At 38.3% G+C, this 27,437-nt stretch overlaps 1 protein-coding gene across 6 annotated transcripts in view; it reads right to left on the bottom strand.

Moving 5' to 3' along the window:
- Positions 1-4,894: 4,894 nt before the first annotated feature.
- The window catches only part of CCDC91 (coiled-coil domain containing 91), a 395,166-nt gene continuing 372,623 nt past the window's right edge, over positions 4,895-27,437 (bottom strand). For 5 of the 6 annotated variants that reach the window (XM_070789905.1, XM_070789912.1, XM_070789908.1 and 2 more), the window contains one exon: positions 4,895-6,011. In XM_070789905.1, coding sequence (XP_070646006.1) covers positions 5,901-6,011 — 111 coding nt within the window. In that variant the 3' untranslated portion in view covers positions 4,895-5,900. Of the gene's footprint in view, positions 6,012-14,534; positions 15,292-27,437 lie in introns of those variants that run through there. The other variant, XM_070789906.1, reaches the window with a different exon arrangement.

A 27,437-nucleotide genomic window follows, 5' to 3' on the forward strand; every position in this document is an offset into this window, starting at 1 on the left:
ACAGCGGGGCCATGGGGTCACAGAGTCGGACATGACTTAGCGACTAAACAACAACAAACACAAAATATGATTTCATTCTATATGTACTCCATAGGAAATTACAATTTAATCTCTAGAGATAAAGTTTTGACAAAATTATATTTTCAGTGCGATCATATAAATCCAGTTCCCATCCTAAGAACTATTATTTTGGCTTCTTGCTCCTCTGAGTAGTCTGGAGACTTAGCAGAGTTGTTTACTGGTATGTAAACAGAAGACTAGGGGCTAAGTGCTTAGATTCAATAACTCCAGTTTTTCTCTTATAGTTTTATAAATGTCTTCCAGGTATTTACATATCTTTTTTCTTATTCAGAATTTATTATGCAAAGACATTTTAATTTAGCGAATGAGTAATTCTTTTGTCGTTCTTTAAAGCATATTAAGCATTTTCTGATTCCAGTCAGTATAACTGTCAGAAAAAAGTTATAATTGTAGATACCTGACTCAGTGCAGAATGATATCAATCATACGGACACTGTTCTGGTTTTGATTTCAAAGCAATTACTGAGTAAGGCTTCACTGAACTGCAACATGAATCAGCATTTAGCGAGGCTGAGTTTAAACCTCTATTCCAGATTCTGAGAGACAGAGAACTTCTAAATAGGGCACTGTTTGTTCACAGTTTTAGGTATCTGTGATTTACTTGGCTTTATTAGACAATAGGGGCTTTGGTTCAGTTATATTTTTAACATTCCTTAAAATAAATCAAAGAATGTTCCCATTTTGGATGAGAATTAGTATGGTGGAGGAAATGAAGAATTTATAAGTGCCAGGTATCCAGGGATTATGAGCTGGGCTCTGTGCTGAACTGCTTTGGTTAATACTTTATTGGTTGCATGTAATAAAAACTGGCTCTGGCTAGCTTAAGGGAAAAAAGTAAGTGGTGCTGGCATATTGGAAGAATATTTGGGTAGCTCAAAGAATCCAAGACTCAGGAAAGACAGTGATCAGGGGACTTCTGCCCTCAGAAGTAGAGTTCCTGTCTTGCCCCCTAGGGTAAAATAGTTGAAATACCTCAGTACATGACTTTTCACAAGAGGCCCAGTTTTGGTCTTCGACTACGGACCAGCCAGTCAGTGTCAGAGGGGCAGAATAATATTGTTTAGCCAGTTGCTTGTGGGCAACTGCACCTGTGTTTTGTGGGCAGTTCCCAGAGAAAGGGGGCTTATTGTGAACTGGAGGCCATACCAATGAGGTCTACTCTATGGGGCATTTTACAAGCTTAATTTTTTTTTTTTTTTTAAGTCTATTAAACTCACTATTTTCACCTCACAAATGAGAAAACACAGACTCCATTTGGCTAGGCAACTTGTCCAATGTTCCACAGTTAGAATGTGGCAGGGCTTGAATTCTAACTAGGCTTATAAAAGGGGGTTAGTCTCCTTCTTTAAAGATTAAAGTCATGTGATGACTATTTGGATAAATATTTCCAGATAATTTCTCATGGAGAGATGTTCAGTTCAGTTCAGTCGCTCAGTCATGTCCGACTCTTTGCAACTCCATGAATCACAGCACGCCAGGCCTCCCTGTCCATCACCAACCCCCGGAGTTCACTCAAACTTCACGTCCATTGAGTCGGTGATGCCATCCAGTCATCTCATCCTCTGTTGTCCCCTTCTCCTCCTGCCCCCAATCCCTCCCAGCAGCAGAGTCTTTTCCAATGAGTCAACTCTTCACATCAGGTGGCCAAAGTACTGTAGTTTCAGCTTTAGCATCAGTCCTTCCAATGAACACCCAGGACTGATCTCCTTTAGGATGGACTGGTTGGATCTCCTTGCCGTCCAAGGGACTCTCAAGAGTCTTCTCCAACACAACAGTTCAAAAGCATCAATTCTTCAGCGCCCAGCTTTCTTCACAGTCCAACTCTCACATCCATACATGACTACTGCAAAAACCATAGTTTTGACTAGACAGACCTTTGTTGACAAAGTAATGTCTCTGCTTTTGAATATGCTGTCTAGGTTGGTCCTAACTTTCCTTCCAAGGAGTAAGCGTCTTTTAATTTCATGCCTTCAATCACCATCTGCAGTGATCTTGGAGCCCCCCAAAATAAAGTCAGCCACTGTTTCCACTGTTTCCCCATCTATTTCCCATGAAGTGATGGGACCAGTGGAGAAGGCGATGGCACCCCACTCCAGCACTCTTGCCTGGAAAATCCCATGGACAGAGGAGCCTGGTAGGCTGCAGTCCATGGGGTCGCTAAGAGTCGGACACGACTGAGTGACTTCACTTTCACTTTCATTCACTGGAGAAGGAAATGGCAACCCACTCCAGTGTTCTTGCCTGGAGAATCCCAGGGATGGTGGAGCCTGGTGGGCTGCCGTCTGTGGGGTCGCACAGAGTCGGACACGACTGAAGTGACTTAGCAGCAGCAGATGGGACCAGGTGCCATGATCTTTGTTTTCTGAATGTTGAGCTTTAAGCCAACTTTTTCACTCTCCTCTTTCACTTTCATCAGAAGGCTCTTTAATTCCTCTTCACTTTCTGCCATAAGGGTGGTGTCATCTGCATATCTGAGGTTCTTGATATTTCTCCCTGCAATCTTGATTCCAGCTTGTGCTTCTTCCAGCCCAGCGTTTCTCATGATGTACTCTGCATCGAAGTTAAATAAGCAGGGTGACAATATACAGCCTTGACGTACTCCTTTTCCTATTTTGAACCAGTCTGTTGTTCCATGTCCAGTTCTAAGAGATGTTAGGCATCTGCAATTTTATACTAGAAAGAATAAAACTACCTGTTGAAAGATCCGGGGTTGAATCCCCCCCAACTCTACCTGGTCCTCATGGGCAATTAAATACCTAATCTTCTACACTAATCAACATGGATATATCATCTCCTACACAGGGTTATTTCAACTTCACAGGGGTATTGAGATAATAATGTGAAAATACTTGGTTCAAAGCAGATACTCATTTGTTTTTTGAGGAAATAACTCTTCTAATAATGAACCCTCAAGCATGTTACTAAAAATGGAGTCACAATTTGACAGTGCTATGTCACTCAAAAAATCTAATTACTCTCTTACCCATAGTCTTTCAAGATGGTGCTTTATTCACCTAGACATAAAGGTAGGAAATGCTACAAAAAGTGGTTAGGAAATTATATAATAGGAGGGGAGAGTTTTAGATACAAAACATTTGACTACTTTGAGACTTTCAGCTCACGTATCAGGGAGAATCTCTTATCTTTGGTCACAGTGTTGCAGGGAGGGGGACCCCCTTCAAGGGCCTGAAACTGGGCTCTTGTCTAACACTCAGAAATGAATTTTCTGGGGAGATATATGTGCTGACATATATAAAAGCAAGAGATTTCGTTGGGAATAAAATCCCCAATTTTACTGGGGGCCCGGGCGGAGAGCAGTAGGGTAAGGGAACGTAGGAGAACTGCTCCGCCACATAGCAGTCTTGTGCTTTGTGGTGATGGGATTAGTTTCTGGGTTGTCTTCAGCCAGTCATTCTGACTCAGAGTCCTCCCTGATGGTGCATGCCTTGTTCAGTCTACATGGATGCCAGGGAGAAGGATTCTGGGAGGTGGTCTGACATGTGGTGTCTCCTTTTGACCTTTCCCAAGCTCTTCTGGTTGATGGTTTATTAGTTCCATGTTCCTTACCAGGACCTCCTGTCAAAACAACTCATGCAAATGGTTACTCTGGTGCCTGGCCAGGGTGGGCGGTTTCAGTCAGTGTGCTTCCCCTAACAACAGCACAATGCTTAAATTGTGAGAAATTAAACTGTAAGCATTAGATTTAAATGTTTAAGTCTAATTCTCTTAGTGAATGCTACCTGACATGGTTTATGCCCTTCTGATAACCAGAACAAAAAGAGAATACAGTTCTAAATGTGGAAACCTGTAATTGAATATCACTGAAACAGATTATTAGCTAATTCAGTTTGGAAGGATAAATGTATTAAATAGAACTATGTCCAGATGATTATTCTCAGTTATCTTTAAGGACAACTTCATGGGATAAAAATATTGCAGCAATCTAAGAATTTATTATTGTGCATGGTGCGTGTTCTGAAAATATTCAGAGACTGATCAGTATCAATTTGTTCCAAATTACTTCAGACAATAATTAGTCTACATCAAGAGCAAAACTAGAACTCCAAATGGAAGAACAAAAAAATCATTCTGTGCTGGTTGGGATAGAAAGAGAGGTGGAGATGATTATATTCTCTTGCTACACCCTCTATCTCTGGATCTTAGTTTCAACGACCTTCTATGCTTCATTTTCATTGAACTCGTATCTGAGTAACTCATAAAATATCCTATCCTTTTAAATTTGATGACAGAGTAAACTGATTTTAAACATGACCATAACATTGTTTTATTGACTTGTTTTTAGATTAAAAGCCCTTTCTCCCCTTTTTAACTGTGCTTCATTTCAAATCAGTGGCCTGCTTGCCTTAGTTTCTTATTTAAATTTGTAAGATAAAACAACTAAATAGTCATGAACAATTTAAAGATTCTTGAAGTGAAGTAAAAGTCACTCAGTACTGTCCGACCGTTGGCATCCCCATGTACTGCAGTCCTCCAGGCTCCTCTGTCTACTGGGATTCTCCAGGCAAGAATACTGGGTTGGGTTGCCATGCCCTCCTCCGGGGGATCTTCCCAACCCAGGGATCAAACCCAGGTCTCCCACATTGTAGGTGGATTCTTTACCATCTGAGCCAAGAGAAGCCCTTGGTAAGTATTATTGAGCCACCAGGGAAGCCCTTGGTAAAATAAGCCCTTGTTAAAGATTCTTGGTGTGTAGGTATAAGGTAAAAACATCATCATCCATAGATGTAGAAGTTAGACTTAGAAAAAAAATTAAAGAAAAAACTTTAAAGTATTAAAAACAACAATAACCAAATAATATTTGAAGCTCTCTTTATTACACCAAGAAATCCCAGAAAAGTACAAAGCCAATGAAAGTAGGAGCATTTCAGGAAACAAAACAAAAATGTTTGCAAACATTTTCAATGATATTTTAGTTTTGATGTCAAAAGAGAAAACAAAAACCTCATGATTTTGCACTGAAGCACACTGCTCATGAATTAAGTACATCCTGAAGTACTGGGAAACGATTTCACATCTCATATTTGAACCTGATTCCATTATATTTATATATAAGAGGGAATATACATTCCCTGAGTTATATTCTCTTTCTAGAGATTAAGTTCATGGTGTGATTTTTAAGAAAAAAGATTTTATTGATTCATAGTGACTGTGAAGAACAGAAATAGGAGATAAGCATATTATACATATATATTCTTTTAGGTGGTACATAAGATCAAAGTTGAATTAATTTAATAATCTTCAGTGTTTTTAATTGCTACCAATGACAATATGTGGATCCCACTATAGAAGAGGTTGGTAATATCAGAATGATTCTCTGGCATATCCATGCTTTATAGCGAAGTTACACAGATAAAAAGGTGACATTGAAAACCATGCTATTTATATCCTCAAAATCAAATAAATGTATGATGACATTCTAGAATCTCATCTGGAGTCACTGTGAAATGCTAAGTAAAGATATTTACTATTTTTGCCAAATACAGTGTGACCGGCCGCCAGAAGCTGTAAAGTTTATTTAATTAAATTTGGTAATTTTCAATGGTTTTGAGGGCACATCATACTGTATGCTGCTGCTACTATTGCTACTAATAAAATAACATTAAACATAAAGGAGAAAATAAAAGAAAATAAATTAGATCTCTTGTTCTTCTAAATATTGTTTTAGTTTATCCTTGAAGTGGAAACCGATTTTCCAAGGTTTGGAAAGAAAACAAAAACATCTTTATAATTCAGAGCATGTATTTTAGAGGTCTAATGATTTATCCATTGCCAGTGTGGGTTAGCTTGTCACGTTTTCTTTATTCAATGTCAACTGGTTCTGTAGCTATTAAAGCACTTAACTGTTTCTGAGCACAGGACAGGAACAGTTCCAAACTGGACAGGCTTCTTTGGCGGATGACTTGGTCAAGCTGTTGATATTTTTTTAAAGAAAGAGAGAGAAAGAAAAAAGAATATACTTAGTTGAGGGATAAAGAATAGTATGCCACTGAAGCCCACTAGACAAAACTTTTCAGATGCTGATTCAGAAAATCAAACAGTGCTTTAAACTCAGATATAGTGCAGTCACTATTTTTAGTCTATCATCTAAGATGAAATGACAATTGTTACAATTTTATAATTGATGTTGATATTCAGCTACTGGAAAATACCGTAAACTTGATCAGAGTGATTTCAGAAAATATAAAATAGTATTTAAAATATCATTTCTTAATGAATATACAGACAAGACATCCACAAATATCATAAAACATAACAGATGCAAAAAACAACAGAAAAACATAGTAGGGAAAAACAGCATAATTACACCAGGCCTAAGTTTACCTGGGACAAGAAATAAGTGAGGACATACACAATATCCTAAAATTAAGAGAACGTTCCTGGGAAAGGGGTATTTTAAGGAATATTTGATACTGTTGAAACTTAAATTTGACTTGGTCTATCTGCTGAGTCAGAGATTTTTTTATTAGGATAATTTTAGTGTATTAATAATAAATGCAATGAACAAAATCATAGAGGTTTAGTAATAAAAATCATATAAAAACTTTCATGATGTTAAGGATTATTAACTACATCAGAAAAAGTTTCTAATTCTCCTGCCTTAAAAAATTGTTCATGGTATAAAAATAACCAACATATTACCTACAGGTTATAGAAGAATGGATGAACGCAAAAGAAAGCCAAATAAATTCCATTTCACAATACACACCTGTCATATTTATGTAAAAGTTGACATATTCCTCCACAAGCTCTCTCAACATAAAGGACAAATCCAAACAAAAATTCTCTAGTAAATTACACATCTATAATCCACTAATTTTTAAAATGACTGAAAAAAATGGAAGATTAAAATGTTGATATATCCTAAAAATTAATCAAAAAGAATACAGTATATTTATCAAAATCCTCATGTAAAAAGATTGAAAACTACTAAGACTCCCTCTAATATTAGGGATTTTAATGTATATACAGAAACAGGATTCTTGCTTATCCTTTTCCTCATTTTTTTTTTTTTTTCGTTCTTCTCTCAAATGATAACTTTAGATAAATATATACTTTATGCTTACAAGTTTCTATTAAGTAAGACAGTTCTTTACAAGGTAAACCCCAAGTGAGCAGAGAGCTTCTCTGTCTTGATGACTATTGTACCAGCATTAGAAGAAGGTTTGGTCACATGTTAGACAACCCATAAATATTTTCTGAGATTGAATGAATCATTAAATACTTAACCCAAATAGAGCAAAACAATCTACTAGGAAATGATAGGTATACTTTTAATTCTAAAAGTAAAAACATGCCTAATAATCTAAAAAGCTATGTAGTAGACATTTGAAATTTTTAAAGTTTCATTTTAATACACATAAAGCATACTGAAAGTTAACTATTTGAAGTTTTTTTTTTTAACTTTACAATATTGTATTGGAAGTTTTAAAAAATTATTTTGCACTTGGTCTAAATTCAAATAGCAGAGAAGGGTATACCAACACCCAGGTCTAGTATATTCCTAGTGGTTTCTACCTACTTTGGATGTTTCCAAGCACTTGAAGATGGGTTTTAAAAAATATTTGGTCCAGAGGCTGTAAATGTTAACCATAGGAGGGTTTACATAATCACTTTGTTCCACTGCCATTACTGGAAATTTTTCCTATCTTTTTTTTAAAGAAATTGCTTGACTGTATTCCATGATTTATTTAGCAACTCTCCCACTGATAGACATGTAAGTTTATTTCAATTTTGCCTTATTTTGCAGCAAAAAAGAAATTTCAACCTGGGTGCATTCCCTTCAGATGTTCAAAGGTTTATAAAGGGATTCTAATATATGGATTTTCTACATTGTAAGATTTGGATAGTTTATTTTTAGATGCAAAATAATGTGATGATATACGATATAATATCATATAATTGTGGTTGAACATGTTAGTATGTTCACATGGGCACTGTGTGAAGAACAGGCTATGAGAGGAGCAAGACAAAAAAAACAAGAGATACAATATACAAGGGAGTCAGTAAATGTGTGAAAAATAAACACAATTAACAAAAAAATCTCATTAATAGAGAAAAGTGTAATACTTCTGATCAGTTCAGTTCAGTCGCTCAGTCGTGTCCGACTCTTTGCGACCTCATGAACCGCAGTACGCAGGCCTCCCTGTCCATCACCAACTCCCAGAGTCCACCCAAACCCATGTCCATTGAGTCAGTGATGCCATCCAGCCATCTCATCCTCTGTCGTCCCCTTCTCCTCCTGCCCTCATTCTTTCCCAGCGTCAGGGTCTTTTCAAATGAGTCAGCTCTCCACACGAGGTGGCCAAAGTATTGGAGTTTCAGCTTCAACATCAGTACCTCCATGAATACCCAGGACTGATCTCCTTTAGGATGGACTTGTTGGATCTCCTTGCCGTCCAAGGGACTCTCAAGAGTCTTCTCCAACACCACAGTTCAAAAGCATCAATTCTTCAGTGCTCAGCTTTCTTTACAGTCCAACTCTCACATCCATACATGACTACTGGAAAAACCGTAGCCTTGACTAGACGGACCTTTGTTGACAAAGTAATGTCTCTGCTTTTGAATATGCTGTCTAGGTTGGTCATAACTTTCCTTCCAAGGAGCAAGCGTCTTTTAATTTCATGGCTGCAGTCACCATCTGCAGTGATTTTGGAGCCCAGACAAATAAAGTCAGCCACTGTTTCCACTGTTTCCTCATCTATTTCCAATGAAGTGATGGGACTGGATGCCATGATCTTAGTTTTCGGAATGTTGAGATTTAAGCCAACTTTTTCACTCTCCTCTTTCACTTTCATCAAGAGGCTCTTTAATTTCTCTTCACTTTCTACCATAAGGGTGGTGTCATCTGCATATCTGAGGTTATTGATATTTCTCCCCGCAATCTTGATTCCAGCTTGTGCTTCTTCCAGCCCAGTGGTTTCTCATGATGTACTCTGCATCTAAGTTAAATAAGCAGGGTGACAATACACAGCCTTGACGTACTCCTTTTCCTATTTGGAACCAGTCTGTTGTTCCATGTCCAGTTCTAACTGTTGCTTCCTGACCTGCATACAGGTTTCTCAAGAGGCAGGTCAGGTGGTCTGGTATTCCCATCTCTTGAAGAATTTTCCACAGTTTATTGTGATCCGCACAGTCAAAGGATTTGGCATAGTCAATAAAGCAGAAATAGATGTTTTTCTGGAACTCTCTTGCTTTTTCAATGATCCAGAGGATGTTGGCAATTTGATCTCTGGTTCTTCTGCCTTTTCTAAAACCAGCTTGAACATCTAGAAGTTCACAGTTCACATGTTGCTGATACTTCTAGGTAACTGACCAAAAATATTACAGCCAATGGTGATCCGACACACACTTCTCTCTTAGATGCCAAAGTACTTATAATTCATTTTTTTCCTACTGTCAGTGCAGTTGCTGTTTTCATTGTTCCACAATCCAGAGTAGCCAGCAGGATTCTTCATAGGGAATGCCAGTGTTCTGATTAGACACCTAGCCAGTCACCTCTGTTCATCCATTCATATCCTGTCCTTTTAAAAAATTATTTATTTTTTACTGAATGGAAGATTCTTTAAATTCTGTAATGCTTTGTAATTTTCAAAAGTTTTACAAGGATGATTTCATATAATCTCATAATAACCCCGTTTTTTTCTTCTACCCCTATGTTGCCTCTTTTCCCTTCCCTCTCCCCAGAGGTAACCAGTAGTGTGTTATATATGTGAGTCTGCATCTTTTTTGTTTTATTCACAAGTTTGTTGTACTTTTTAGATTTCACATATAGTGAAATAGATTTCACAAATACCATATAGTATTTGTCTTTCTCTTTCTGACTTACTTCACTTAATATGCCAAGTCCATCCATGCTGCTGCAGATGGCAAAATTTCATTCTTTTTTTATTGCTGAGCAATATTCCATTGTGTGTGTCTATATATACATCGTCTTTACTATTCATCTGTTGGACATTGAGGTTGCTTCTATACTTTGGCTACTATAAATAATGCTGGAATGAACATTTGGGTACATGTATCTTTTCAAATTAGTATTTTTGTTTTTAACTATATACCCAGGAGTGGAATTGCTGGGTGATATGGTGGTTCCATTTTTAGTTTTTTGAGAAATCTCCATATTGTTTTCACCAGTGGCTGCACCAATTTACATTCCCACCAACAGCATATGAGAGTTCAGTTTTCTCCACATCCTCACCAATATTTGTAATTTCTATTCTTTTCAATGATAGTCATTCTGGCAGGTGTGAGGTGGTATCTCATCATGGTTTTGATTTGCATTTCCCAGATGATTAGTGATGTTGATCATCTTTTCCTGTGTTTGTCTGCTGTCTGCATTTCCTTTGAAAAAAAAGTTTATTCAGTTCTTCCACCCATTTTTAATCAGGTTGTTTGATAGGATCTGCATATTTTAAATTGTGATAGTTATTACCAAATTGCTTTCCAGAGCAAGTGACAGTGAGAGTTCCTCAGTTGTGTCTGACTCTTTGGGACCAGAATACTGGAGTTGGTAGCCATTCCCTTCTCCAGGGAATGTTCCTAACCCAGGGATTGAACCCAGGTCTCCCGCAGTGCAGGCGGATTCTTTACCGTCTGAGCCACCTATTAGTCCCAGATGTAGTGTACAAAAGCACTGGTTTTTCCCTGTTTTGTCTAAACCACTGTATAATTTTCTATTTTCTATTTATAATTTAATATAATGAATTATTTTATTACTTATTTAAAAATTATACTATCGACAGACATTTGGATTGTTCCTAATCTTTCGCTTTTATACTAGCAAAATGCTGTAGTGAACACCTATCACACAGACCTCTGTATGCTACAATATCTTATAGAAATTGCTTGAGCCAAAAAACATGTCATCTGCAATGCTACTTCTATCGTAAATCAGGTTTCCATATATGCCTGAATCTTTCTTCAGCCTCCCTATTCTGCTTCCACAGACAGTTCACCCTATTCCTATGTAAATATGTCACTTAAGTATGGTGAGACTCTTTGTGACCCCATGAACTGTTATAGCCCTAAAGGCTCCTCTGTCCATGGGATTCTCCAGGCAAGAATACTGGAGTGTGTTCCCATGCCCTCCTCCAGGGTATTTTCCTGCCCCAAGGATTGAACACAAGTCTCCCATATCTCCTGCATTGCAGGCAGAGTCTTTACGACTCATGGACTTCTTGGTTGCACAGATGGTAAAGAATCTGCCTGCCATGCATGGGACCTGGGTTCAATTCCTGGGTCAGGAAGATCCCCTGCAGAAAGGAATGGCAACCCACTCTGTATTCTTGCCTTGAAAATTTCATGGACGGAAGAGCCTGGTGGGCTACAGTCCATAGGTTCACAAGGTCAGACATGACTGAAACTAAGACTTTCACTTTCCTTACCATTGGGGAAGCCCATGGAAATATGCTCTTTTAAATACTACAACTGTGTAAATAAATTTCAGCATATCACATATACCTACCATTCAACCAACCATACCATCTAATACTTTAGAAGAATATAAATTACTTCAGTTCAGTTCAGTTCAGTCGCTCAGTTGTGTCTGACTCTGTGACCCCATGAACCACAGCATGCCAGGCCTCCTTGTCCATCACCAACTCCCAGAGTCTACCCAAACCCGTGTCCAAAGAGTTGGTGATGCCATCCAACCATCTTATCCTCTGTTGTCCCCTTTTCCTCGCACCCTCAATCTTTCCTAGCATCACAGTCTTTTCAAATGAGTTATCTCTTCGCATCAGGTGGCCAAAGTATTGGAGTTTCAGCTTCAGCATCAGTCCTTCCAATGAACACCCAGGACTGATCTCCTTTAGAATGGACTGGTTGAGTCAGAATGGCTGCGATCCAAAAGTCTACAAATAATAAATGCTGGAGAGGGTGTGGAGAAAAGGGAACCCTCTTACACTGTTGGTGGGAATGCAGACTGGTACAGCCACTGTGGAGAACAGTGTGGAGATTCCTTAAAAAACTGGAAATAGAACTGCCTTATGATCCAGCAATCCCACTGCTGGGCATACACACTGAGGAAACCAGAAGGGAAAGAGACACGTGTACCCCAATGTTCATCGCAGCACTGTTTATAATAGCCAGGACATGGAAGCAACCTAGATGTCCATCAGCAGATGAATGGATAAGAAAGCTATGGTACATATACACAATGGAGTATTACTCAGCCATTAAAAAGAATACATTTGAATCAGTTCTAATGAGGTGGATGAAACTGGAGCCTATTATACAGAGTGAAGTAAGCCAGAAGGGAAAACACCAATACAGTATACTAACGCATATATATGGAATTTAGAAAGATGGTAATGATAACCCTGTATGTGAGACAGCAAAAGAGACACTGATGTATAGAACAGTCTTATGGACTCTGTGGGAGAGGGAGAGGGTGGGAAGATTTGGGAGAATGGCATTGAAACATGTAAAATATCATGTATGAAACGAGATGCCAGTCCAGGTTCAATGCACGATACTGGATGCTTGGGGCTGGTGCACTGGGACGACCCAGAGGGATGGTATGGGGAGGGAGGAGGGAGGAGGGTTCAGGATGGGGAACACATGTATACCTGTGGTGGATTCATTTTGATATTTGGCAAAACTAATACAATTATGTAAAGTTTAAAAATAAAATAAAATTAATTATAGAATGGACTGGTTGGATCTCCTTGCTGTCCAAGGGACTCTCAAGAGTCTTCTCCAACACCACAGTTCAAAAGCATTAATTCTTCAGCGCTCAGCCTTCTTTATAGTCCAACTCTCACATCCATACATGACTAATGGAAAAACCATAGCCTTGACTAGTCAGACCTTTGTTGACAAAGAAATGTCTCTGCTTTTTAATATGCTGTCTATGTTGTCATACCTTTCCTTCCAAGGAGTAAGCGTCTTTTAATTTCATGCCTACAATCATCATCTGGAGTGATTTTGGAGCCCAAAAGTGTAAAGTCTGACACTGTTTCCACTGTTTCTCCATTTATTGGTCATGAAGTGATGGGACCAGATGTCATGTTCTTAGTTTTCTGAATGTTGAGCTTTAAGCCAACTTTTTGACTCTCCTCTTTCATTTTCATCAAGAGGCTCTTTAGTTCTTCCTTACTTTCTGCCATAAGGGTGGTGTCATCTGCATATCAGAGAAGGCAATAGCACCCCACTCCAGTACTCTTGCCTGGAAAATCCCATGGATGGAGGAGCCTGGTAGGCTGCAGTCCATGGGGTCGCTAAGAGTCAGGCACAACAGAGCGACTTCACTTTCACTTTTCACTTTCATGCACTGGACAAGGAAATGGCAACCCACTCCAGTATTCTTGCCTGGAGAATCCCAGGGATGGGGGAGCCTGGTGGGCTGCCATCTATGGGGTTGCACAGAGTTGGACACGACTGAAGTGACTTAGCATAGCATAGCATAGCAACTGCATATCTAAGGTTATTGATATTTCTCCCGGCAATCTTGATTCCAGCTTGTGCTTCCTCAGCCCAGCGTTTCTCATGATATACTCTGCATCTAAGTTAAATAAGCAGGGTGACGATATACAGCCTTGATGTACTCCTTTTCCTATTTGGAACCAGTCTATTGTTCCATGTCCAGTTCTAACTGTTGCTTCCTGACCTGCATACAGGTTTCTCAAGAGGCAGGTCAGGTGGTCTGGTATTCCCATCTCTTTCAGAATTTAACACAATTTATTGTGATCCACACAGTCAAAGGTTTTGGCATAGTCGATAAAGCAGAAGTAGATGTTCTTCTGGAACTCTCTTGCTTTTTTGATGATCCACTGGTGACTTCTAATTCACTCATTTTAGTGTCTCCATTTGTTTTATATGCTGAATCAGATATTAAGATTCTTAGAGGGGTTTACACAGGCTGATTACTGGATCCTCATTCATGACGGTAGTCTTTTGTGTTCTCCTGATACTTTCTTTGAAATGGTTTGGCTTTAAACAATTTGTGAAGGTGGTTTGTCTCTTGGGATGAATGGGGATCCCGTAATCTTCTCCGGGTCATAATCAGAGACAGTTTAGCACAGGCGGCTGTGAATGTTGCTGCTGCTGGAGGTTGGGAGCTCTTTGCTTCTTGATCTCCTTGGCTTCATGGAGTTGTCAACATTTCAGGACAAGTAACTTACGCAACCAAAACTGCTGACACTTGTATTCAGAAGGAAGGGTCAGAATGAAATACGTAGATTTATTTTGAAGGTGGCTTTTATTACTATGGTTCATTACATATAATGTTAGATTTAATAAATTCAAAATCTTTTATAAGCCCCCCATGTCCCCAAAACATCAGGAGTTCTATTAAAAGCAAAACTGATTTAATATCTTAGAATCTATGAATGTTAGGTAAGAGGAGAAATTTCTCCTTTTGAGACCATACAGCATAAACTCATAATTGCACAAACTAGCAATCAACCTACGACTGTAACAATCCTCTAGATTATGCATCAGAATGGATATCCTGTAATTTTGTAAAAAGCAGGGATATGCACAAGGACAAAAATGTTTGAGAGACTCCAAGCACTCCTTTCTCTTGCCTGTGTTGAAAGTCACCCTGGAAGTCGTCACCGTAAAATGACTGATGTACTAACTTTGGGTTTAGGTAGCTGAACTTCACATCCTTCCTGAGTCTCCACAGAACTGTCTGAAGGCAAGAAGCCATTCAATTAATAAGAGTTCAGCTCTTTAAGGAGCAAACAAGGTAACAAAGATACTCTGAGGAAGAAGATGAATTGGGTCATCTCAAATCTAAGATTCCAATTTGGCGGTGCTTTCTGTGTTTGGTACTTAAGACCATGTCCATGGGAGGGATACTTGAGGTCTTTCTCTTATAGTTCAGGGACAATTCCTTTCTCTAAAACAAGTACATCAAACTGAAAATTCCTGAATTTCAACAGTTTCTATTTTATTAGGCATGACCTTATTATCCTTTATTGAAACAAGGAGAATTTTGGCAAAATATTGAGTTATTTTTGCCCCGTTGAAGAGTGAGGCTTAGTTCTGTTTTTGCGACTTTCATCTCAAAGTGAATCAAAGATCTGTGTTCTGTGACTTCATGCTGACAATATTATGTCCAGAGTAGTGGTGGCAAACATATTTGGCTCTGGGGCTTACAATCTCCTTATAATATTGTAGCTTTAACTGTACTCTTTTCCCTTCTATTTACTGCTGCTTCAGCTATTGTTCAGCTCTTTCGGATACCTGAAAAAAAAAAAAAACCCTGGAAATTCTGAGATATCTGAAATGGACAGTGAGACTTTAAAAATCTTTTCTTCCCTTTGTCATCTCTTCAGTTTGCTAGCATACTGCTGAAACCCATTTAGAAGCATACATACGGCTTGTTAAAAGTTAATATTAAGGTTAGGGGGTAAAAAGACATGATTTTTCAATAACTCCCTATATTAGATTCACTTGTTATTAGTATTTCATGCCATAGCAAAAGAAAAAGACAAACAAAACAACTCTAGACTTTAGCTTTTATTTCCTATCACCAAAGCATAATAGGATACATGGTCAACTTATTCTGGTCAAAAGAGCAAAATTCAAATTTGGTTAAAAACAACATAGCTTATTTTAATGGGACTGTTAAGAACACTGTTTACATCCTAGAAAATCTGATACTTGTTTTTGAATATATATATACAAAATATATGAATGTATATAATTAATATATATGAATTTTAAAATACAGAGTATTAATTGTGATTTCAGTATTTTCTGGGGTTTCACCAACAACAAGATAAATCATAAGACGTGAAAACAGGTCTACTTTTATCAAAGTTACTTTTCCAACTTAAGGTAACTTAAAGTTACCTTCCCTCCTGCATATTTTAAACTTATGCTTTTAAAAAGCAATATTCAGCAAATCTACTGATAGAAAATTACTCATAAACATATGTTTTTATGTTTAGTAATTTGTTGAATGGATTCTGTTTTCACAGTCACTAACAAGCTCTTTCATAGGCACTGAAGAAAGATCAAGTATGATGATCTGGAACTGTAATTACTCAGGCAGGTTTTCCAGTTGATAACATCATATCCAGTAAGAAGGACTGTTTACCTTCTGATAAATGAAACAGTTCTTCAGTTTTTATTACAATGCTACCCTTTTAACAATGTTAGTTGGATATGAATGCCTCTCTTTTTTTGACTTAATATACATCCACCACATACACTCACACATCATACACACACACCTTCAAGCTGTTGTTTCATTTATATACACGCTTGAGATCGAGCTAATCCATTAATTAATTGGTCAATCAGCTAATAAATAAAAAAGTTAAGACTGCTATTATTTGTGCATTATTACCCTGAACCCCCCAAAAGTATACAAATAGTGGCCTTGTCCTTAAGTTTATAATGTTTTTGAAGAGTCACACACAACCATTAAAGAACAACTAAGTGATGACAATTAGGTAAAGATGAGTCCAGTGGAAGGTCAGAACTGGGGAGAGATCATGGTGGGAGAGTGTAGCAGAGACAGCTTCATAGAGGTTGAGGAGGATTTGAAGAGACTGAAAGAGAATATCAAGAGTGTTTTCTTAAAGAGAAACAAGATGTGGACAAAAAATCTAGGAAAGCAGATGAGCAGGAACAAAGACAGACTGTTTAGTGACACCAAGGAAGGAAGTGACACTTGAGTTTAGTGGAGCTTAGGAGTAGTCATATAGTTTTTCATTCACTCATTTATTCAATATTTATTCTGTACCTACTATGTGCCAAGCACTGCTTCAGGCACTAGAGAACAGTGGTAAAGAAGACTATTCTCTGCTACTGTACACTTTATATTTTAGGTTGAGGAGACAACAAATTAATATTCTTCAGGTGAAGATCAACACTATAAAACATAGCAAAGAGCAGAGGATTTGACAGAGGCAGAGAGGAGATCTTTTTGGAGGGATGGTTAGAGCATACCACTTGGAAAAGGCAGTAATTAAGAGACTTAAAATAAGTGGTGGTCCAGTGGCTAAGACTCTATGCTCCCAATGCAGGGGTCACGGGTTCAATCCTTGGTCAGGAAACTAGATCTCACATGCTGCAACAAAGAGTTCACCTGATACAATGAAAAGATCCCTCGTGCCACACTTAAGGCTTGGCTCAGCCAAATAAATAAATTAATTAAAAAAAATGTTAACAAAAGACAAGTGAGGGAGGAAAGGAATCATACAAAAACATCAGGAAAGTATGTCAAAAGCAGATGAAAACACAATAGAAAAGTCCAAAATGTGTGTTCAGACTTGGTTTCAGTGAAGACTGGCAATAAGTATAAGATAGGTGCACAATGAGCAAGGGGGGCCTGGTAGGGTAGGAGAGCATCAGAGAAGTAGACAGTGATTAGAGCAGGAAGGTGTAACAGGGCATGGGAAAAATCTGGAGAGCTTTGAGCAGAAGTGTGGCCATACTCTATGTTTGAAGAATGTCACACTTGTAGGGAGTTCCCTGGTTCCGAGCTTTCACTGCTCCGGCCCTGGTTCAATCCCTTATCAGAGAATTGAGATTCCATAAGCCATAGTGTCAGACTTTAGTTTTTGGGGCTCCAAAATCACTGCAGATGGTGACTGCAGCCATAAAATTAAAAGACGATTACTCCTTGGAAGGAAAGTTATGACCAACCTAGATAGCATATTGAAAAGCAGAGACATTACTTTGTCAACAAAGGTTCGTCTAATCAAAGCTATGGTTTTTCCAGTAGACATGTTTGGATGTGAGAGTTGGACTGTAAAGAAAGCTGAGCAACGAAGAATTGCTGCTTTTGAACTGTGGTGTTGGAGAAGACTCTTGAGAGTCCCTTGGACTGCAAGGAGATCCAACCAGTCCATTCTGAAGGAGATCAGCCCTGGGATTTCTTTGGAAGGAATGATGCTAAAGCTGAAACTCCAGTACTTTGGCCACCTGATGCGAAGAGTTGACTCATTGGAAAAGACTCTGATAATGGGAGGGATTGAGGGCAGGAGAGGAAGGGAACGAGAGAGGATGAGATGGCTGGATGGCATCACTGATTCAATGGACATGAGTCTGAGTGAACTCCGGGAGTTGGTGATGGACAGGGAGGCCTCGTGTGCTGCGATTCATGGGGTTGCAAAGAGTCGGACACGACTGAGCGACTAAACTGAACTGAAGCCATGTGTCATTGTCAAACAACAACAACAACAAAATCACACCTCATTACTGGGAACAACAGATTGTAGAGGGGGCAAGAGTGGAAGAAGAAAATCCAATTAAGAGAATTTTTGGCCTGGGAAAAAATATAAAGTTAATCAGACTACTGGCAGTAGAGGCTTAACAGCTGGTCCTATTTTTAGACAAGACCAACTGGAGTTACTGATGGATAGGAAGTGCATGGATGAAAGGAAAAGAGAAATAAAAGGTGATTCTTAGAACGGTGGTGGCATTTCTAAGATATGATGAACTGGAGAAAACTGGGGAAATGAAAGATAAAAAAGCGTTCCTTTTATATAGGAATTCTCAGAGCCTTAGTGCTAAGAAGAAGCATTGTGAGCTGCCAATATGGCTAGGGCATAACTAATGTTTCTCAAACTTTTAGACCTTGGAATCGTGTGTGTGTATAAAGCATACTTTGGAAAATGCCCCACAAATCCATTTTTCTTGAGAAATCCCCTAGACTCAAAACGAAATGTGTATATAGAGAGTAGGTTGCACTGATTCAGTTTCCCCTTAGTCCCCTGTCATCTTGGAATTTTAATGTTAAGAAACTTTGAGGCTGCTTAGTCTAACATCTACATTTTATAATTTTGGAAAACTGACATGTTGAATTGTTGCTGCTAAGTCGCTTCAGTCATGTCCGACTCTGTGCGACCCCAGAGATGACAGCCCACCAGGCTCCCCCGTCCCTGGGATTCTCCAGGCAAGAACACTGGAGTGGGTTGCCATTTCCTCCTCCAATGCATGAAAGTGAAAAGTGAAAGTCAAGTCGCTCAGTCGTGTCTGACTCTTAGCGACCCCATGGACTGCAGCCTACCAGGCTCCTCCGTCCATGGGATTTTCCAGGCAAGAGTACTGGAGTGGGATGCCATTGCCTTCTCCGTTGAATTGTTAATAGACCAGTTTCACAAACCTAGTATCATTTTGCTGACAAAGGTCCATATAGTCAAAGCTATGTTTTTTCTAGTAGTCACATATGGATGTGAGAGGTGGATCATAAAGAAGGGTGATTGCTAAAGAATTGATGCCTTCAAACTGGTGCTGGGAATCACAGCACAACTCTTGAGAGTCCCTTGGACTGCAAGGAGATCAAATCAGTCAATACTAAAGGAAATCAACCCTGAATATTCATTGGAAAGTCTGATGCTGAAGCTGAAGCTCTGATACTTTGGTCACTTGGTGTGAAGAGCTGATTCATTGGAAAAGGCCCTGATGCTGGGTAAGACTGAGGGCAGGAGAAGAAGAGGGCAACAGAGGATGAGATGGTTGGATAGCATGACCAACACAATTAACATGAGTCTGAGCAAACTCCAGGAGATAGTCAAAGACAGGGAAGCCTGGTGAGCTGTAGTCAATGGTGTTGAAGAGTCAGACACAACTTAGTGACTGAACTACAATACGTCATCTTACACTTAAAAAATACACTTCTTCAAAATATATTTACACGTATTAGCTTGAGTTTATCTTTGCTTGAGAAACTGTATATCAAGACGACTATGGCCTCACTACATTTTGACAATGGACTTGAATACCAACATTAGGACCAGAAAGGTGCTGACAATCATTTGGGGGGGAATGATATAAATATCCTGTCTTTTAATGTAGCCATAAAAGAAGTGGATTATGTATCAGTTTTAAAACTTAATATGCACACTCATAATAGGCTAGTTGGTTTCATGAAATTATCCCATTAGGGGCTGATAGACTTGAAGATGATTTTCACTCTTTAGTGATAATTATTTTTATTGTGACATTTAAACATTTTTGCTTTAAATACCACCTATATCCTATATCCTCAATTTCTGCATTTCAGCCTAAGAAAATTTAGACTTATCTGTAATATTATTGTAGCATTAATGGAGTCTCAATAGTAAATGTCTTATTACTGATATTATAACCATAAAGAGTTTCTCTTTTTAAATCATCTACATATTTTAGACAAGTAATAAAATAATCTTTTCTTTATATTTTCAGATAAATAAATTAGACTGCAAGAAATATAGCCTGTATATAAACCTGAAGTTGACATAGAAAACTCCCTCTCTGGGAACACAACTATTGTTGTTGTTCAGTTGCTAAGTCGTGTCTGACTCTTTGCAACCCAACGGACTGCAGCACACCAGGCTTCCCTGTCCTTCACCATCTTCTGGAGCTTGCTCAAACTCACGTCCATTGAGTTGGTGATGCCATCCAACCAGCTCATCCTCTGTCACTCCCTTTTCCTCATGCCCTCAGTCTTTCCCAGCATCAGGATCTTTTCCAATGAGTCAGCTCTTTGCATCAGGTGGCCAAAGTATTGAGCTAAAATTTAGCTTTATGTTGTTATTATAAATCACGTTGAAAGAGATTCTGAACCAACTTCAGGATAACACTGATACAGTAATATACGTTTAGAATGACTCTGACTCTAAAAGATTTCAATATGATCAGGAGAGTGATTTGATCTAAGGCAGTGCCAGGTGCTTTGACCTGAACTTCTGAAATGTCGGTCTGATCTTTATCAGAACATTCAAAGAGCTTTAATGTCTATTGAATACTCAATCCAGAGTTCACATCTCCTTTCCTCTTTGAGAAACTTTTCAACTTTCAAGTATATTTCAAATATAATCTATTTAGTAAAAATCTATCAACATATAAAGAAGTTGTGTAACTTGCCAGCAAGCACAAGATGAATTACAGATGCTCTTTTAAGAGTAAATGAAAAATGGGTATAAAGAGTCTTAAATCCTATTGGCCACAACTAAAGAACTGTGAGTTTTGATTTGTTTTGTTTTTGTTTTTAAGATGTCTTAGGGTAAGTAAATTCTCTTTTTTTGAGTCATCTATAGCTCTACATATTTGGGCAGTTCTGCCTTTTTATCCCAAACTACCACAGAATCCACAGGGAGTGGGAACACTCATTTTTGTTCTTCACTAAATCATCTGGGCAGCATAAACCAGCATCTATTCCAAACTTTAATGTGCAGGCACACTATTCAGTCTTGTAAGTTAGCGTAAGAGCAGTAGGCCAGAAAAGGATGCACTGGGGGAGGGAGTGAATGTTTTACCTTCGCTTCCTGATAACAGGCACTAGACTTTCTAGTAGAAGGTTCCATGTGTGAAGCTTAATAAACTTGAAAAGAAAATAATTCTGGTAACAACTGCTTTTCTCCTAATTCAGACAATTTCCAAAACATCTGAAAAAAGCCACAGATTTAGGAAAATTTTACAACAAAAGTAAAGGTAATTAAAATTGTATGTGTTAAGTGCCCTAAGTTGCTTCAGTTGTGTCCAAGTTTTTGCGACCCTATGGACTGTAACCTGCCAGGCTCCTCTGTCCATGGAATTTTCCAAGCAAGAATACTGGAATGGGTTGCCAGGCTTTTTTTCCAGGAGATCCTCCTGACCCAGGGATCAAACCTGGGACTCTTATGTCTCCTGCATTGGCAGGTGGGTTCTTTACCACTAGTACCATGTGGGAAATTGTATAGTAAAGTAGTAATTGCATAGAAATTCTATCTTAGGGCTCTGACCCATAAGGTTGTATTTACCTATTAAGTTCCATATTCTACTTTCCAGGGTTCAATGGTAAGAATTTATCTCAAATGAAAAATGGATTGATTCTGGCAAGACAGACTAACCGATTTTAATATGACATTTCCACATAAAGTGTTAAATACAATTTATTACATGTTCCCAAGCCATGAACAACCTTTTTCTACATATTTTCAAATCTTGGTTAGTGCAAAAGCATTGCAAAGATCACTGGTCTTTTGTAAATTAAACAACACAAAAATCCTGAACAAACATTGTTAAGTAACAAATTGATCAAGCACAACAAAAATAAACTCTTATATTTTCATCAATTTAAGTTAATATTTTAGCAATTCTTTTGTGCCAATCTAAGGAACAATATTTGCAAATTACTTTCTATATCCTTTTTTTGTTTTGATTTTTTGGCAATTTAAATTTCATCTTATTTTCAAATAGGAGGAAGAATTACATGACTACTTCTGGGGGTTCTTGTCTTCCTGTGCTATCTTAAAATTCTCAAATGACTGATACATTTTGTCTTTTATGTTTCAATTTACAAAAGCAGGCAAAGGACTGTCCACAAACCTACTTCTTTTTTTTGGCCACACCGCACAACTTGTGGGATCTTAGTTCGCTGACCAGGGAATGAACCCGGGCCCTTGGCAGTGAATGCACATAGTCCTAACCACTGGACTGCCAGGAAATTCCCCAAAAGGCTTTATTGCAAGCTCTCTCCACACATATCAAGTCTAATCTTTTCTTGTTCTGAGCACAGTGTTACTATCACTACTTGCTATGCACAGGTGAACTGGCCTCTGTGTTGTATTTGTTATCTATTTGTTGTTGTTTAGTCACCAAGTAGTGTCTGACTCTGCGATCTGGACTATAGCTACTCTAGACTGTAGCTAGCCAGGCTCCTCTGTCCATGGGATTTCCCAGGCAAGAATACTAGAGTCAGTTGCCATTTCCTTCTCCAGAGAATATTCCCAACTCAGGGATAGAACCTGTCACCTGCACTGGCAGGTGGATTCTTACCACTGAACCACCTGGGAAGCCCTTGGTTATCGATTACTGTGTAACAAATCACCCTAATCATGGCTTAAATCAAAACAAAAAACTGTGATATTAATCATCTCCCTGTTTTTGTGGGTCAGGAAACTGGGTGCAGATTAACTGAGTGCCTCTCATGCATGGTCTCTGCCAAGGCGTTACAATCAAGGCGTCACTGGGGCTGCAGTCAACTCAAAGTTCAGCTGGGAAAGATGCTGATTCCAAGCTCACTGAGTGGTTGATGATAGGCCTCAAAACATCCACTTTCAACAGAGCTCATGTGAGCTTCTCCACAAGGCTGCTTAATAACATAACAGCTGACTTCTCCCAAAGCAAGGAACCCAAGGGAGAATTAGACACAGCAGGAGCACACCGAGAGAGCAAGATAACACCCAAGCCAGAGGCCACAATCTTCCTAAAAGTCAACTTCACTTCATCCAGCCCAGGCTCAAGGGGAGGTAATTACATAAGTACAGGGCTTCACTGGAAACTATCTACTGTGTATTATCTCAGTTTTATTCTACTGAAACTGAATGAGGCCATTGAGGCTTAGGACTGTTATGACTTGCCCGAGTGGTGGGGACAGGATTCAAATACAGGTGTGTATGATACCAAGCTATTCTCTCAACCACAATACTCCAGTGCCTTTTCAGATAAGAACTTCAGTTATGGCCGGGGGCCTTGGCACAGTATCTGTTTTGCTATAAATATTTAGGGGTTTCTTGCACTGTGTACACTTGTGCAAAAACTTGTCAAGATGCCAAAAGCCCTATATATACAGTTATTAAAACATGTAATTTTCTTTTCTTCCTAAACAGCAGGTTCAGGAAGCTTTCTGTTATATTAACATATAAATGTTTCCCTTAAAATGCAACAGAAGCATCTGAAGAATAACTGGCATGTTAAATACATCACATATGCCTTAAAGGATCTGTAAACCTCAGTGCCTGTATATAAAAACAATAGATTACTTCTTTCCAGATCCATAATGAAAGAAAGGGGAAATACTCAAAAAGGCACTGTGTGGGGTGGACCTCACCTTGGGGGTACCTCTGAGGTTTCGACAATCTTTGCTTGCTTATCTTCTTTTCCACTAGTGATAGAAGGGGCTACGTGCGCAGGGTGAGCTACCCCACACCTGCGACACATATCTGATTCCCATTAGGAAATCCTCAGTATCCAAAATAGAACCAATGGAACAAAGAAACATTTAATCAGATGGAAGTCAGTGAGAATAGATGTTTTTCCTCTTATTTTAAATAAATAGGGCTGCTCTTCTTTTCCATTCAGGATTTTACAGCGTGTACTTGACTGCTAAAGCCTTGAAAAAACATGATGCCGTACGTCTGGCACATTTTAAAACACATTTATCCACCTAAAGGAATCAAGTAGGAAAACACCCTAAAATCCCAGCTGGCTTGAGAAAAGTAAAAAAACCATAACCTCCCTCCTTGTAAACAAGTAAAGGAGGTTTGGTTTCAATTAAGAAAGCTAAATTTGGATATTATTGTCTAAAACTGGCAATAGCAATAGCACCTGCTCAAAGAGATGCTGAAAATACTCAACACTGGAACCTACCAAACAGAAGATACAAGAAGTCAGGGATTACGGCAAAGCTTGAGAGTTCTCTCTCCAACATCCACTCATCTTTCTTACCAATAAAATTCCACTTTAGTCCTAGGAAAAATGTGAACTTCCTCAAGGTATCATTCCCAAGATTTCCTTCCAGCTGGCTGCAAGGGGTAACTAAAGAGATGTTAGTGCAAGTTATTGGGGAGGATCTCCAGAAGAGCTCCTTAAAAGTGGACAGACACCTGTCTCGATTTTCTTTTCCCTTTTTGATTCTTGCATCCTTCCCTTTTCCTCTACCTCAAATGTATTTACTGGAGCTCCAGCTGCCATTTTATAGCCTTAATCATGTAAGCCAGTGCTAAGGAGTTAAAAGGTACAAAGTCAGAGTGAGAGTGTGTGTGTGTGAAAGTCACTTAGTCATGTCTGACTCTTTACAACCCCTTGGACTATATATACAGTGCATGAAATTCTTCAGGCCAGAATACTGGAGTGGGTAGCCTTTCCCTTCTCCAGGGGATCTACCCAACCCAGGGACTGAACCCAGATCTCCCACATTGCAGGCGGATTCTTTACCAGCTGAGCCACAAGGGATGCCCAAGAATACTGGAGTGGGTAGCCTATCCCTTCTTCAGCAGATCTTCCCAACCCAAGGAATCGAACCAGGGTCTCCTGCATTGCAAGTGGATTCTTTACCAACTGAGCTATCAGGGAAGCCCTACAAAGTCAGAAGGATCCTGAATGTTTTATGACTTTGCTAAGCTTTTGTACCTTTAAACTACTCACCTCTGACTTGCTGCTATTTCTAGCTTCTGTTACTAGGAGGAAAGTATAAGTTCCAGCGACAAGGGTACCAAGACTACACTGTGTGTGTCTACTACTAAAACAGAAACAAAAATGTACTTGAGGGTAAGCTCAAAATGTTGGAAGTGAGACTGAAAATTCCACTGAGTCAGAAATTTTCATTTGGGGGCTGAAAAACAACTAGTGGAATATAATGTCCTCTAATAGCTTAAGAGTATATGCATGGTTAAAAACACAAAATCATAGTAATCAGGTTATGCCAATCACCTGAACATATACACCTCCAAGTTGCATTGACAAGTATCTTTTCTTTTCTTGTTCTTTGCTAGAGTATCTAATCTACAAACTTTAGAGTGAAAACACCTAAAAATGTTAAAAAATAAATAAAGGGGATGAATTTTAAATTAAAGCAGTGAAATTTTGCCTAGGCAAACAAGTTAATATATGGAAAGAAACAAAGTTCTTAATCAATTTAAAACTTATGGATAAAATATGATAGTTTTGTCCCTAGGAAATTCCAAGTAATTTTGCAGATTAACTTTGGTAAGTAGACAGGACATTGTGGCATAAATATATATTTATATTGACTTTCCATCAGTTTCACACTCATTGTTTGGTGTTCATTTTCCATTCAACATGAAATATATAAAACATATATTTTATGCACTTCTGGAACAAAAAATATTTAATAAATATTTAAAAATCAAGACAGAATGAGTAGAACCAGACACAATCTGATCTCATCCATACAGTTAAGGGATTCATCTCAACAATAAAATAACAGCACCAGCAGCTAACAGCAAAAGTGAATGTTTTATGTGCCAAGTAATGTAAACACTACACATGCTAACTAATTAAATTCTCATAATAATCCTATGTGAGGTAGGAACTATTTTAATCTCTATTTTACAGATGAACAAAATGTGGCAAGAGAGGTTAAAGTACTTGCCTAAATTTACACATCTAATAAATTACAAAGGTCAGTTTTAATCCAGGAAATCTGATTCAAAACCACACATTTCTACTTGTATACTATTCTTACTAAGATGAAAAGTAGACCTACGCCATGCTACTATGTTAAAGTTAAAAGACTTTCCAATAAAATGGGACAATCCAGTAATGGTAAACAAAACAAGAAAAGACCAAGAATCTTCTATTTCTTTCTTTAAATATCTGTAGGGAATTTGCAAATCAGAATTGGTGGCGTTTTGGGTAGAAATTTCATAAATTGATGGTTCATAGCCCAGAGATATTTGTGAGGCTGGTATAAAAGCTATTATATGACTTGTTACTATTTCAACCACTTACTTTTCTTGTCAAATAAATAATAATGATCATCGGTAGTTGCTTTTTATACATCCAAAAGAAGCAAATGGTTGGAAACTAGAATTCTTACAGAAAGAGCCATGTCAATTAATAAAAATGCCCATTTAAAATTTTTATTTCTCACCTATACTTGTATTTTTATATTTATATTGACAAGGGAGAAAGGTTCAGAAGAAAACCTGGCAAAGTGTCTTAAGTGTAATCCACCTTCCCCAAGCATCTTTACAAATGCATCACAACTAGGAAGTAAGATTAACAAAGGTGGGAGGAAATTTTATTTCTTACAAAAGTTACCCATAAGTGCATACTGCGTTTGAGATGCACCTGAAATATCATATAAAGTATCACACAGTCCCAAGACATCTGCTCTTTCTCCATACAGTGTACTTTCTGAGGCCGCCATTAATTACGGCAATGCAGCCAATACAGTGAAACTTTTCTCTTTTTATTTTAATGCGGACAAATTCAGCCAATACACTGAAACTCTTTCTTCTTGTGTTCTGATGTAAACAAATGACATTATGCAAGGAAATAGCAGGATCAGGTAATCTAAATGGTGTGTGGTAAAACAAATGCAGACTATTATCATAGAGAAATTCCATAGGTATGACCTATCCAAATGACTTACCACCTCATTTACTATATAGGTATCACTATGCTTGGATGAAAAATGATAGTTTTGCTGATGTATATCTAGATTTCTGTAAGTAAAAGACACTATGGAGTTTAAAGTCTTCAGGAAATGCCAAGATAGTGACTCTGAATATAACCGTATATATGAAATATATGTTAAATGTTAAGTATGCTAAACCAAAAATCAAATCATATGCTCTGAGTAGAAGTTGGTCTTACTAATTTTTCTATGAAAATCTAGCAGTCAAAAGCTATATGGAATCAGAGGAAAGAAGCAGAGAGAATGT

The sequence above is a fragment of the Bos indicus genome, chromosome 5, assembly GCF_029378745.1.
Source record: "Bos indicus isolate NIAB-ARS_2022 breed Sahiwal x Tharparkar chromosome 5, NIAB-ARS_B.indTharparkar_mat_pri_1.0, whole genome shotgun sequence".
Classification (NCBI taxonomy): Eukaryota; Metazoa; Chordata; class Mammalia; order Artiodactyla; family Bovidae; genus Bos; species Bos indicus.